The 13593-nt window shown below is 32.5% G+C and overlaps 2 protein-coding genes across 5 annotated transcripts in view; both read right to left on the bottom strand.

The window, feature by feature from the left end:
- Positions 1-3312: 3312 nt before the first annotated feature.
- Positions 3313-6652, bottom strand: LOC123704722 (LSM12 homolog A). Its single transcript, XM_045653164.1, has 3 exons — positions 6235-6652; positions 4903-5040; positions 3313-4170 (listed from the first exon to the last, which is right to left on the bottom strand). The coding sequence occupies exons 1-3, from the start codon at positions 6535-6537 to the stop codon at positions 4057-4059; spliced, it is 555 nt and encodes a 184-aa protein (XP_045509120.1). The 5' UTR covers positions 6538-6652; the 3' UTR covers positions 3313-4056.
- Positions 6653-7748: 1096 nt separating this feature from the next.
- The window catches only part of LOC123704585 (BCL2/adenovirus E1B 19 kDa protein-interacting protein 3), a 33125-nt gene continuing 27280 nt past the window's right edge, over positions 7749-13593 (bottom strand). For all 4 annotated transcript variants that reach the window (XM_045652970.1, XM_045652972.1, XM_045652971.1 and 1 more), the window contains exons 3-8: positions 12500-12581; positions 11775-11833; positions 10831-10930; positions 10135-10241; positions 9567-9660; positions 7749-9204 (exon numbers count right to left, since the gene is read on the bottom strand). In XM_045652970.1, the coding sequence (XP_045508926.1) occupies positions 9606-9660; positions 10135-10241; positions 10831-10930; positions 11775-11833; positions 12500-12581 (403 nt within the window). In that variant the 3' untranslated portion in view covers positions 7749-9204; positions 9567-9605. The remainder of the gene's footprint in view (positions 9205-9566; positions 9661-10134; positions 10242-10830; positions 10931-11774; positions 11834-12499; positions 12582-13593) is intronic.

Here is a 13593-nt window from a genome sequence, read left to right as displayed (position 1 = left end):
TTTTCGAATAAGCCCGCATAGTCCCCGTTCCCGTGAGATTTCCGGGATGAAACCTATCCTATGTGTTAACCCAAGTTACCCTCTATATGTGTGCTAAATTTCGTTGTAATCGGTTCAGTAGTATTTGCGTAAAAGAGTAACAAACATACATATAATCACACATACAATCCATCCTCACAAATTTTCGCATTTTTTAGTAGGATAGGATAGGATGCCTTCACTCAACTTCTATGCTTAATAATGCTAAATAGTGTATGTTTGAACACTCTCAAGAACTACGTAACCAATTTCGAAAATTCTCTCATTATTGAATAAGTTCGTGATCGCTAGGTGCTAAAGGCAATGTATGAACGGCAGACGAAGCGAAGTGTGTGCCGAGCACACGTGATAGAAGTGAAATTTCTTTGGAAAAATAGTCGCCTTACTCCATGACGTGACGGTATTGCCATGACGCGACCTTGAAATTTTACTCTCAACGCGCCTAAAGCTGACCAGAAGTATGTTATATTTCATGTTAATGTGTTTACACAAAAGCTGTTATTGAACCTATTTAATTTAAAACTAGAATGGTGTTGGCACGGTGTTGGTCAAAGAAACACACAACAAGCGCCATCTATCGGAATTTATAAATTCCAAAGTGAATCAAATGCTTTTGCTCAATGCTCAGGTATCTTTGCATAGTAATAAGATGTTACACTCCGTTTAAATCAAGCCTAGGTCACTCTCTAGCCTCCTGACTATCTCCAAACACTAAAATCTTATAATCTCTCCAATGCAATGTGAAAGAAAGACCAACAAACAAACACCCTTTTTTATTTGTAATATTAATATGGATATGACATAAAAAAACAATGACTCCCATTTACTTAAAAATCATAATTAAAGAGCATACAATTGTTACACTCAAAATTACCAATACATAAATCTCAAATGTAATTTGACAAAATTTTATCAAACGAGAAAAGTATAAACAAAAATAATAGTATATTATGTAAATAAATAAATAAAGAAGCCTTTTTTAATGTATGGTGAATGGTATATGACCTCATGAAAAGAATCGAAAGATATCGGGAAAAAAATTGATAGAGTAAACAAAATTTATCAGTAAGTCAACAAAATTTCATCATATAACCATGGACCCAATAAATATCTAGATTATATTCGTCCATGATATAACTCAAATCTCAAACTCAATCATTTATTAAAATGACTAGACTTCCTTCAGAAGCGCTTTTGAATCGTCAAAACTCAACTCAAATTTAAATCTTATCACCGGTTCAGAAAGCAGTTTGTAGGTAATTACTTGGCCTTTTAAATCTTCATTTTGAAATCATGCAATTTTGCATCAACGAAGATAGTATACAGTATACACAATACAGTGCAGGGTTTTAACAGAAGATTACCTAGTACGAAAGCGTAGCCACATTTTAGCGCGGCAAATCATTTTTAGTTCGTAGTCGGAACTCGGACAGTTAAATACAATTTCAAATCGGAAATAAGTGTAGGTACTTCAGAATCTCAACACTCAATTTATTAAGACGTAGTATGTAGTAGTCTGTGCTACTGATAAAGGAAACATAGGTGAATGATTTTCATATTAATTATTTTGGCGACGATATTATTGGGGACCTTCTAATACGAAAAACATCAGTTATACTGTTTACTATCTGTTTAAAACCATCGTTCATCATATACTTTTTTTTTCAGTGATGTGATTGTGTAGTAGTAGAAGTTAGAAGCACCAAAAAATAAAAATTATATATTTAATGATTAGATTCACCGAATCCTACTGAGGCAGTTTTATTTATTAATATTATGTAGTTTGATGTGGTAAAGATTGATCATTTAAATTAAATTTTAATTAATACCTATATTGTTTATGTAGGCTGTAGATGTAAAGGGGTTACCAGGATTTTATTATTAGGTATGGAATGATGATTGGAAAAGTTTAAGAGCCAGCGCGCACGAGCAACATAGTCTCCGCAACTATTTTGTCTCTCCCATCAATTTGTATGGGGAGTTGCGTCGCTACGTGCGCGCACTTTCATACTAGCCCATGGGCGGGAGAGACAAAATAGTTGCGGAGACAAAATAGTTGCGGAGACAAAGTTGCTCGTGCGCGCTGGCTCTAACTATGAATTTGCTTGTGACGCGAATGTTTTAGTCAACTCAAAATAGGCGCCATATTTGTAATATTTTTTTTTAAAGTTGTATATTTATAGAACCTAGGTATTATTTAAATATGAGTACCTACCTACTGTATTTATTTACTTTTCTAGAATGATCCAGTTTGAGAAGTATGAAATTTGTTAATAATTCTTAATGGTGAGGTTTGTAAAAATTGTGTTGTGGATTGTACAATTTTTTTCTTGAATATTTTTTTTCTACAAATCCACTGATGATGTAGATTTTTCGTTTTTCAAAAATTAATTATTAACTAGCTACTCACCCTGGCTCTGGTTGGGTGAACTTATTTCTTATAAATCTTCCAATATTCTACAGTTATTAATTATTATGGTAATCCGACTAGATACAAAACCAACAAAACAAAAAATTATCAAAATCTGTTCAGCCGTTCTTGAGTTGTAAGTGGTGTACCCTACACAATTTTTTTATACGAGGAATAGATTTCTGCGTAAAGGTAATGTAACCGTGTTAACTATTTTACGGTGAGAAAATCATAGATGGAAGGGAAAACAAATATTTTTTTAATAGGTAATTATATTATGTACTAGCTTCCGCCCGCGACTCCGTCCGCGCGGATGTCGGTCTTTGCGTGGATGGTTTATTTCTCCATTTTGAGTAACTCGGACAATTACATCTTATAAATATCTATTGGACTCAAATACGGCTAGGTCTATAATAATACGCAACGTGTGTTCGCGGTACCTACTACAGAACAAAGTCTATGGATAACTGAAAAATTGAGATTAATTTTTTTTCTACGTATTTTTCCAGGATAAAAAGTATCCTATTTTACGCCCAGGATAATAAGGTATAATTATACCAAGTTTCATCGAAATCGAACCGGTAGTTTTCACGTGATGTCTTCACATACAGACAGACAGACAGACAGACAGACAGACAGACAGACAGACAAAAATTTTTTTAATCACATATTTGGGTTTGGTATCGATCCAGTAACACCCCCTGCTAGTTATTTTTTCAATATTTTCAATGTACAGAATTGACCCTTCTACAGATTTATTATATATGTATAGATATCTCGTAGATTCTAAAATGTCAGCCCATATGTCTTGAAGCAAATAAGGTAATCAAAAAAAGAGACAAATACGTAATAAAACTGCAGCATGATAATAAATATGTACATTTATTTGTTTTGATGTTCAAGATAACATTTTACGGAACTCTAAAACTAAAATTACACGAATTTAAATAGTTTAATTACAATAAAAAGTACTAAAGTTCATCAAACCATAATTTCAACTATTACGATATCTATCTCTTTCCATCACTTAATAATATACTTAGCTAGAAAGAGATGGAGAGCTGAGTTTTTGAACAAACCAAGTAACGCTATCCATCTCGCTCTAGCACAGCATTTAGATGAATGACAGAAAAGGATAGATATATTTACAATAAAATATTTTGAAACTTCACTGTTCAACAGTGAACAAGACATATTTACTTTTCAGAAAAACTCATTTTGCAGAAAACACATGCAAGAACATTAAAAAATAAAAACCAAATAAATATACTCATTGATTTAACAATTCATTAGCTGTCCCGTAAAACATCTTTGGAAAATAAAATATAATCTCATTTGTAATGCTAAGAAATTTTGTGCTGAATGGAAACTATTTCTAATAATTATTGCTTCATTTACTGAAATTTTAATCTAATTTCATCTAAAAAAAAACTAAAATTCCCGCCAAAACAAAACGTCATCTGTCAAAATGACATGACGTATGTCAAAGTTAAAAAAAAAATTTTTTTTTTCGTTTTTTCAATAATGGTAACAGAACAAAAAAAAATATCTTTATTTATTGTAAATTTGTAAATCTCAGCATTACAAATGAAACGTTAATTAAATAATTATTGCGCTGCCGAAGTCGCTGCGTGCTCGCGATGGTCCCGCCAGTGTCTCTCGACGAATTTCTTTATATACTTGAACGATTTCGAATCGTGTTCTCCTATTACATTCTCTACCTGGAAGATGGAAAAAAATTATTAAAATATCTGGATAATAAATTCAATTTAATATCATATGATTGTTCAGTATGTTTTTTTATCGTTTACTAGCTGTGCTCCGCGGTTTCACCCGCATTGCTCCTCTCTTGTTGGCCCTAACGTGATGATATAATATAACCTATACCTATAGCCTTCCTGGATAAATGTGCTATCTAACACCGAAAGAATTTTTCAGATCGGACCAGTAGTTCCCGAGATTAGCGTTCAAACAAACAAACTCTTCAGCTTTATAATATTAGTATAGATTCAGTCGGAGAATAAGTATAGCATTCCTCGGTTTCACCCACTTGAATAAGATTTAAACTTTTAATCCTACTAAAATATCAGAATAAAAAGTAGCCCTAAGTTAATGCTTATTATAGTGTCTATCTGTCAGTGAAAGTCCTGTCAAATCGGTCCAGCAGTAACAGAGAATTGTAACAAACACAGACAAAAATTTATAGATTAATTTTCATAGATAATTTTTTACAGTGTAATCACACAAACAAGAATAAATATTTTGAATATTTTCTAATTATTATTTTAAAAAGTTGATTTATCTTTACTCAATAGCTTAACTTTCAATACCAGATTATTATTAAAATGCACTTAACCAATTGAATAATCTCCATTCATCAGCCATTTTTAGAGAAATTCAGTGACAAACTCACACACAAAATACATTTATTAATATAGCGTACAAGTACATACTTTATAAGGGGGTGTGATGGTGACTTCATTGTACACTCTGATGCTCTGGCCGGCCCACGACACGTTGTCTATCACTCTGGCGATAGCGAGGAATAGCCTCTGACCTTCCGGGTCTAGGCAGGCGGAGAGCGCTGATACCTGGAAGAAAATATTTAACATGAGGCTGGATTTGATTCTTTCGATGTTCGTTCGACCAAGGCAACTTTAAAAAAACGACGTGTGGCACTCGGGGACTGCCGCGGTAAAGCTATTGCATGCTATGCCTTCAAGCCACACCTCCGCCCGTCGGAGTGGGGAGCGTGAGGTTTTTTCGTTACGGAATTTCTCGATTCAGTCCCCGGAGCTTAAAAAAATTTCATTTATAAGCACTAGCTGTGCCATGTGGTATCAACATGAAAATCATGTAGCTTAGCATGTTAGTAACACAAACTGGACTAATTATGAAATTTATAAAAACTCATCTCAAAATCTATCTGCTGGTGAAAGAACTTTTTCAAATTGGTCCAGTAGTTTTAGAGTATTTTAAACAAACCACATTCAATATTATTATTAATTTCATGTTTAGTTTTCATATAAAATAAACTAATATATAAATTCTTTGAAAGCTTCCAAAATCATTTTTCTCTTTATTTCAGCAAAATACAGGACTAAATACATTTAATACTAATACACTAGCTTTCTGCTGGCGGCTCCGCCCGCGGTTTCAAAGAAAAACTCGCATAGTTCCCGTTCCCGTGGAATTTACAGGATGAAACCTATCTATATTACTCGTGGATAATGTAGCTTTCGAATGGTGAAAGAATTTTTAAAATCGGTCCAGTAGTTTATTCATTACAATCAAACAAACAAAAAAAGTTTTCCTCTTTATAATATTAGTGAAGATTAGTTTAAAGTACCACACAGCTTACTTTCTATATATATAATTTTGAGGCATTCATTCCATGAATAGTCACTACTTTTAACATATTTCCAAAAGGAAGTAACAAACTTAATCATGACAAATCAATTACTATGATCAAATACTTTCTAAGATGATCATATTGTTGTCCTAAGTGAAAGTATATTTTTATATAATACATAGTGGTCAATTATTATTGAAATTTTAGATTATTTTCTATTGAAAGCTATTAAGCCTCCGTCTATATAAATAAATATTTAAAAACTATAAAATTGACTGAGTTTGATCCATAATAAATCGATGTTATTTATAAATAAATGGAACCAATACTTTTCATATCACAAAAACATCGTATTTTTCGTCATTTCGAACATCATGTAACATAATATAAGTACATAAAAGTCAATAAATCTTAATGGTTATGTATTGCTTACCAATCTGCGTTTGTTTTCTATAGAATTTCTAACTCGTGTGTTTAGCCTGTGCAAATTGAGAGATTGGGGTGGCTCTGGCACTGTAGTGACTTCCTTTTTTATCTGCACGTCGCTCACAAGCGATAAATTGACGATATTTACATCGTGGCGCTTCGGATTTCCACTGGAAGAGGGACATTTCAGTATAAGCATTTTCGTTTGGGGATCGAAAGCTAACACTTCACCCTCGATTTCTTCATTGTAACACGTCCGAGTCGCAACTATACTGCCGATGGTGAAACAGTCAGACACGACTGTGGACATTTTTTTGTTAATTTAGAACAATTTGTTGTGTTTAAATGTTTTGTTGTAACTTCTAATTTCTATCCGCCATGGAGTGATGGCAATATCAATTTTAATGATAGGTTTGGAAGTGACAGTGAAGGGATGGTCTAAACAGATAACAAAAAAGTTGTGCTGAGTTGCCAGTTCTAAAAATAATTGATAAAAAATGTATAAAAAAAGGTTGATTCGTAGAGCGAGAATGAGCGGTTTATTTTATTTTATGGCGTAGGTTTTGTATCGATTTAATAAAAAATGTAGATTAAAGCCTTTTAATGAATTAAATACACGCTAATTCTTCATTATTATTCAAGTTTTTAAAGTGTTATTTATTGATTTCATATATTTAACACAGCGCTTATGCGTTTATAAAAAAATGTGATTGAATAATTTTTAGTTTCCTTTTTCGGTTTCCGCGGTTTCGTCCACAGGGTCACCAGAACTATCCATGATAATGAGATAAAAATGTTGATAAAAAGTAGCCTGCGGTAAAAAAATGTCTATACTTCATCTGTTGCCAATTACTTGCTCTACACAGAGTCCGATTACTTGATCAACACAGAGGTGTTGCCGACTTAGAGCATGGTTTAATGCTGTAAGGTTGCCAAACACAAAAATTGAAGTTGTGAAAGAAAGACAATAAAACAAACTTTCACATGTATATTTAACAATACAACTAGCAGTAAAAGCCAGCAACATCAAAATCCTTTTAGTGGACTTTGTGTGAAAAAATTACATCCATCCTCTCAACGCTAAGCAATTTGTCCTGTGAATTCGTCGCTATGTACCTATACGATTTATGTTTATTTTTTACGCTTTATGAATCGATTATGGGAGGTGGTCCGTGGTAATGGAAAATATTTATTTCACGACTGATAGAATTGGAATATTATCGCCTAGTTATATACTTTTTGTTTAAATGTAATATTTTTATGTGTAATAAAAACGGATGGATAAAAACTACGGAAGTTTTGTATTAGGTAATGTATAAATCTATACTAATGTTATAAAGCTGAAGAGTTTGTTTGTTTGAATGCGCTAATCTCAGGAACTACTGCTCCGATTTGAAAAATTATTTCGGTTAGCCCATTCATCGACGAAGGCTAGTTATCATCACGTTAAGACCAACAGGAACGGAACAATGCGGGTGAAACCGCGGGGCGCAGTTAGTAGTCACCAAATAAAAAACTCAATTTATTAAAATGCGTATTTATTGAATTACTTCAAGCGCTTAACATTAATGATTATGAGTGTGACATATATTTACATTATATGTAGGGGGCGTTCAAGTATTACATAAAGCAATTTAGGGGGGATCCTCGACACGATGCGTCACTGTGGTACAGTAACAAGGTCGGGAGAGGAAAGGGGATTCAAAAAACTTTTAAAATTACTCAATACGTAATACTCAAACGCTCCCTAACAACCGATCAAAAAACTTTTTTTTCGATAAACTTCAAAATGGCTATCACACGACACGAAACATAAATATGAACTAAAAACTAAAACTTAAATATTATATTCTCTAAATAAAATATATTATAATTATATAATAATATATGAAAATGAAACAATTTCCATTTGAGACGCATGGTATTAAAAGCAGTAACATCACAGCAATTTTACTACATTTTTTCTAGATTTTTCTATTAAACTGACAGATTTTTTTATATGGCAACATTTTTAGAATTGTGTTCCGCTAAATAAGCCACAAAAGAACAAAACATAATAAAAAAACCTTAAATTTTACAAGAAACCAAAATTATACTTTTCATGCAAATCAAAATCAACGTTATATCGAAGCAATTAAATTTAATACACAATTTTATAATAATGTGCTATTAAATTTAGCATAATTGCAAAATATTAACAAATTACATATATATAATTATTATAGCCCGGGAGCCTAACCAGGTACTTTTACATTTAAAACAAAATAATTGGAACACACCTAATTAAAACCAAAATTATAGACTTATTACAAAAAAATGAGACCAGCTAAATTATACCCACGTATAAAAATATGCTTTTTTTACAGCATTTTTTGTCTACTACATCATAGCTCTAAGTTCTTGACCATACATGAATAAAAAATACATATATGTATTCAATTCTTTGTATTAAAAAAATAAAATTTGCCTCTACAAAAATCTATTCTGACAAAAATACCAAGTATTTATTTTTTATTTATTATGCGTGAAAGTGATATATATATAAAACCTGTTTTGAGCAATGTTTGGTGTTGCTATTACAAAAAATTCGTGAAAAATATAAACAAAATGCAGTACCGCTCCGTTTTAAAACTTAAAAACAAGAAAACATTGTGTGCTTATTATATTATTTTGACATACTTATAACTACGGTATTTTATAAAAGTGATATTAAAATCCGTGCGATTGGCGCGAAACAAAAAAAAAAAACAACTGTCAGAATTTTTCTTAAAAAAAAGTAATATTCGAAAAGCTTCTAGAATATTCGACTAACTTTTTTATTAAAAATTTGTATTTCCCGTCAATCGCACCGATTTGTATAGGAAAATACAAAAATCTCTACGTCTAGATAAAAAGATTGTTTTTTTTTTTTGTTAATTTTCTAATTTTAGCATCTCCCCCTAGACGGCGCCACCGCTGTACAAACTTACTTCACAATCTGAAAAAATTAAATCAAAAATATTATTATTATTACGTAGAACCTTTTATTACCTAGAAATAATTTTTAAGTGAAACTTCTTTAGGCGGGTAAGATTTCAACGTCGCGTCATGGCAATACCGTCACGCCATGGAGTGAGACGACGATTTTGGTATCTTTCAAACTTGCCATAGAAGTTTCACTTCTGGCACGTGAGCTCGGCATAGACGCTCTTTTTTATTTTTAGCCTTATTTTTGGAAAAAAGTACCTAACTACATATCACAAAAAATGCACTTAAAAATTTCATCTTCTAAGTCCAAAATTAAATTCCAATTAATTGTAATGAATGAATGAATGAATGAATGAATGAATGAATAATCACCTGAATGTATCCAGCGAGTCAGTCTTACTTATCAGCATTTCAGTTCAATATGATCAGTCTCGGCGGCAGCATGCCCCTTTTGCTCAGCCATACACTGTGAATAAATATTTATTAAAATTAATGTAACATATTATTATATTGTATACATTATTACTAGCTTTCAATCATGTTCTGTACTAACAAAATAAAAAGTGGACGTTCTGTTAATAAATTAATTTGAATTTCCGCACGCGGCTTCGCCCGCGTTTTTTATTTATTTATTTATTTAAAAAAGGCTTACCAACTAGATACATAATTTTTTGTTCAAACAATTCAAAATTTTTTCAAAATTTTTCAACTTTTTTCAAAATTTTTCAAATTTTTCAAAGAAAAACACCTATAGTTCCTGTTCCCGTAGGATTTCCGGGGTAAACCTATCCTATGTCCTTCCTCAGGTCTCAAGCGAGCTCTGTACAAAATTTTAATTAAATCCATGCAGTACTTTTTGAGATTAGCCCGGACATACATACAGACAAACATTCGAAAAACTATATTTTTTGGATATCGATTTTATTATCTTTGTACTCACCCTATACCAGCGCCCAATAGCAGAGAAACCACGTTTGTTATCAACACGGCCGCTATCGCACCGCGACTGAACAAACACGCGCGACGCACGGACAGACAGTGCCCCTGCTGTATATACAAAAAAAAAATTGAATTGCTAAAAACATAATAAGTACAGAGAGATGCCAAAATTTTTTTAATTGGTCATCATGTGATTGTGAGTATAGTTGTTCATTTTACGTGTTCATTGTACGCGTGATTATAAGTGTTGTTTTTTCATTGTACGCGTGATTGTGAGTCTACTTGTTCATTGTACGCGTGATTATGAGTCTACTTGTTCATTGTACGCGTGATTATGAGTTTACTTGTTCATTGTATGCGTGATTATGAGTATACTTGTTCATTTTACGCGTGATTATGAGTGTACTTGTTCATTTTACGCGTGATTATGAGTCTACTTGTTCATTGTACGCGTGATTGTGAGTCTACTTGTTCATTGTACGCGTGATTGTAGGTCAAGTGTGTTCATTCATTTAAATAATTATAAATAAATAATAAGTTAGTCATTTATCAAAAGATATTTAAAAAAATAATTAATATTAATAAAATATTGATATTTAAAAATTTATTAAATGTGTTATTCTGAGTAAGGTTGTTTATTCTATTATTATATGCGTGATTATGAGTCAAGTTGTTTATCATCTAAACAACAACACACCTGTTGACTGCCAGGTTGTATCTGCTGCTCCAGAACCTCGATGGAGGAGGTGGCTGATGGTGGACCGCGTGCGTTCACCGGATGCTTGAACCGCCAGTCCCTGGTGAAATCAAATTTGAATTAGAATGGAATTTAAATTTGGATTAAGGGTATCATATTTTTAATTGTGGCACGTTTCTTTGACAAATATAATCCATACTAATATGTGTACGAAAGTAACTCTGTCTGTCTGTCTGTTACTCAATCACGCCTTAACGACAGAACCAATTTACATAAAATTTGGTATAGATATATTTTGATACCCGAGAAAAGACATACGATAGGTTTTATCCCGGAAATCCCACGGGAACGGGAACTGTGCGGGTTTTTCTTTGATTGCGCGGGCGATGCCGCGGGTGGAAAGCTAGTTATGTATAAAGCTGAAAAGTTTAATTTGTTTGTTTGCGCGCTAATTTCAGGAACCACTAAACCGATTTGAAAAATTATTTCACTGCAGTTATCGATGGAGGCTATTAATACTAATAAGAACAGAGCAATTGCGCGATAAACCGCGAATCACAGCTAGTATGTAATAATTTAAATGTAAGTAATAGTGTAAAAGACAGTCATATAATCGATTTGATTAAAAAAAAAATACCGGCCGAATTGATAACCTCCTCCTTTTTTTGAAGTCGGTTATCAAATAACTTGAATTTCTGTTGCTATTATAGCCAATTAATCCATACTAATATTATAAATGCGAAAGTAACTCTCTACTGAACCAATTTGCATGAAATTTGGTATAGAGATATTTTGATACCCGAGAAAGGACATAGGCTACTTTCCCGGGAAAATGACGCAATCCCGGAAATCCCACGGGAACGGGAACTATGCGGGTTTTCTTTGACCGCGCGGGCGAAGCTGCGGGCGGAAACCTAGTGATAAATAAATAAATAAATACTCACTTAGGCGGCAATTGGTCCGGTCGACTGCTCCACTCCCACACCCAGTCGTTTGAATCATCCTGGAATTATGAATAATATTCACATTATTCATTCATTTTTACTGGTAATTAATGAATAATAATAATGCGTAAAAGGATGTTTTTAAAGCCCTAGTGAAGAAAAGAGACGGTTGAATCACTAAATAGTATAAAACAAAGTAGCTTTCTCTGTCCCTATGTCCCTTTGTATGCATAAATCTTTAAAACTACGCAACGGATTTTGATGCGGTTTTTTAATATATAGAGTGATTCAAGAGGAAGATTTTAGTATATAATTTATTATGTTTTAGACAAAGCGGGCGAAGCCGCGGGCGGAAAGCTAGTAATTAATATGACCAAATTTTTTTTTTCATTCAAAAAAATTACATGTTTTTTTTTTATTTCTATTAATAACGCTAGTAACAATAAGATTAAATAGTACGATAATCGCACAGTATAAGCATCAAATTATTCTCAGGTTTTCCAGTAGCGTATAATTAATAATGTAGTATATTGATTATGTTTTTCTTTCGTTTATTTTTAATTGTATAAGTGCTATTAATGTGAATGTTGTGTACACCTATAATTGATAAATACATTAGATACAATGAATTAGATAATGTCTTCTTATATATAATGTAATGTGTATTTATTGTTGTGTGTTCCATAATAAATAAATAAATAAATAAATAATAAAATAGTAGTTACCCTCCAGCAGTTAATGTAGACTCCTTTTAGCTCGTCTTCGGTTGAAGGCTCTAGGTTCGGACTGTTCGGTGGCGATTTTGGGCTGAAATAGACAAACATACAAAATTTATTATTTCGTCATCTTTATTATAATTAGCTTATTTTATTTGTAGCACAGGGAATATAGATCTCTTATCCTATTTTAAATTTTAATATTATAAATGCGAAAGTTTGTGAGGACGGATGTATGTGCATATATGTTTGTTACTCTTTCACGTAAAAAGGACTGAACCGATTACAATGAAATTTAGCAGACATAAAGATGGTAACTTGGATTAAGACAAACGATAGGTTTTATCCCGGAAATCCCACGGGAACGGGAACTATGCAGATTTTTTCTGAAAACGTGGGCGAAGCCGCGGGCGGAAAGCTAGTGACTTATAAGTGGTTAGGGCTTAATTAATTATAGTTGAAGGAATATTAAAAATCACTTGTAAATAGTTTAACAAATAAATCTAATTATCTTCTATATTCTTCTCAAATTCTCAATTAAGGATTTATAATTAGTAGCGAAGATTCAAAAGCGCTTCTGAAAGAAATCTAGTTTAATTTATAAATGTTTGATTTTGAGTTTGATTAATTATTCTTAACAAAAAATCTGGTTCTTATTGGTTCATCTCTATACATAATTGTCAACATAGTCTAGACTCTAGTTAAAAAACACATATCATCAAAAATAAAGCCTAAAATATTCCAATAAAACTTATACCGCAGTCTCTCGCACTACATTACGATACGCGACCACCTGCCCACCTCTGCGAGCCTAGTACTTATAGACCGGTTGTACGAGATGCTTCGCTTGCCTAGAATTGTGTAGGCTAGTCTAGACCACATCCTACTAATGCCTAAGTATGTGAGGATAGATGGATGTTTGTTACTCTTAAGGTGGATGTTCCGACCGTCCCTCCATACATTTTTGATTACCTCTAAACACTTAACACAGACACTATTTCTTTAAAACTAATCATTTTATCACTTCTCTATAATGAAATGTGTGCGCGTTCGACCTTTTTAATCAATAATTTACAATATTTACTTAGAAAAACAACAGTAAA

This window comes from Colias croceus, chromosome 30 (genome assembly GCF_905220415.1).
Source record: "Colias croceus chromosome 30, ilColCroc2.1".
Classification (NCBI taxonomy): domain Eukaryota; kingdom Metazoa; phylum Arthropoda; class Insecta; order Lepidoptera; family Pieridae; genus Colias; species Colias croceus.
Note: the sequence above shows the minus strand (reverse complement) of the source record. Positions and strands in the feature narration are given on the sequence as shown.

Excerpts from the sequence above, each read along its gene's own strand:
- LOC123704722 (XM_045653164.1), bottom strand. The coding sequence starts at position 6,537 with ATGTCCACAGTCGTGTCTGACTGTTTCACCATCGGCAGTATAGTTGCG. Across the intron at positions 5,041-6,234 it reads TAGAAAACAAACGCAGATTG|GTATCAGCGCTCTCCGCCTG; the intron begins GTAAGCAATACA and ends ATTTTCTTCCAG. Across the intron at positions 4,171-4,902 it reads CCATCACACCCCCTTATAAA|GTAGAGAATGTAATAGGAGA; the intron begins GTATGTACTTGT and ends TCCATCTTCCAG.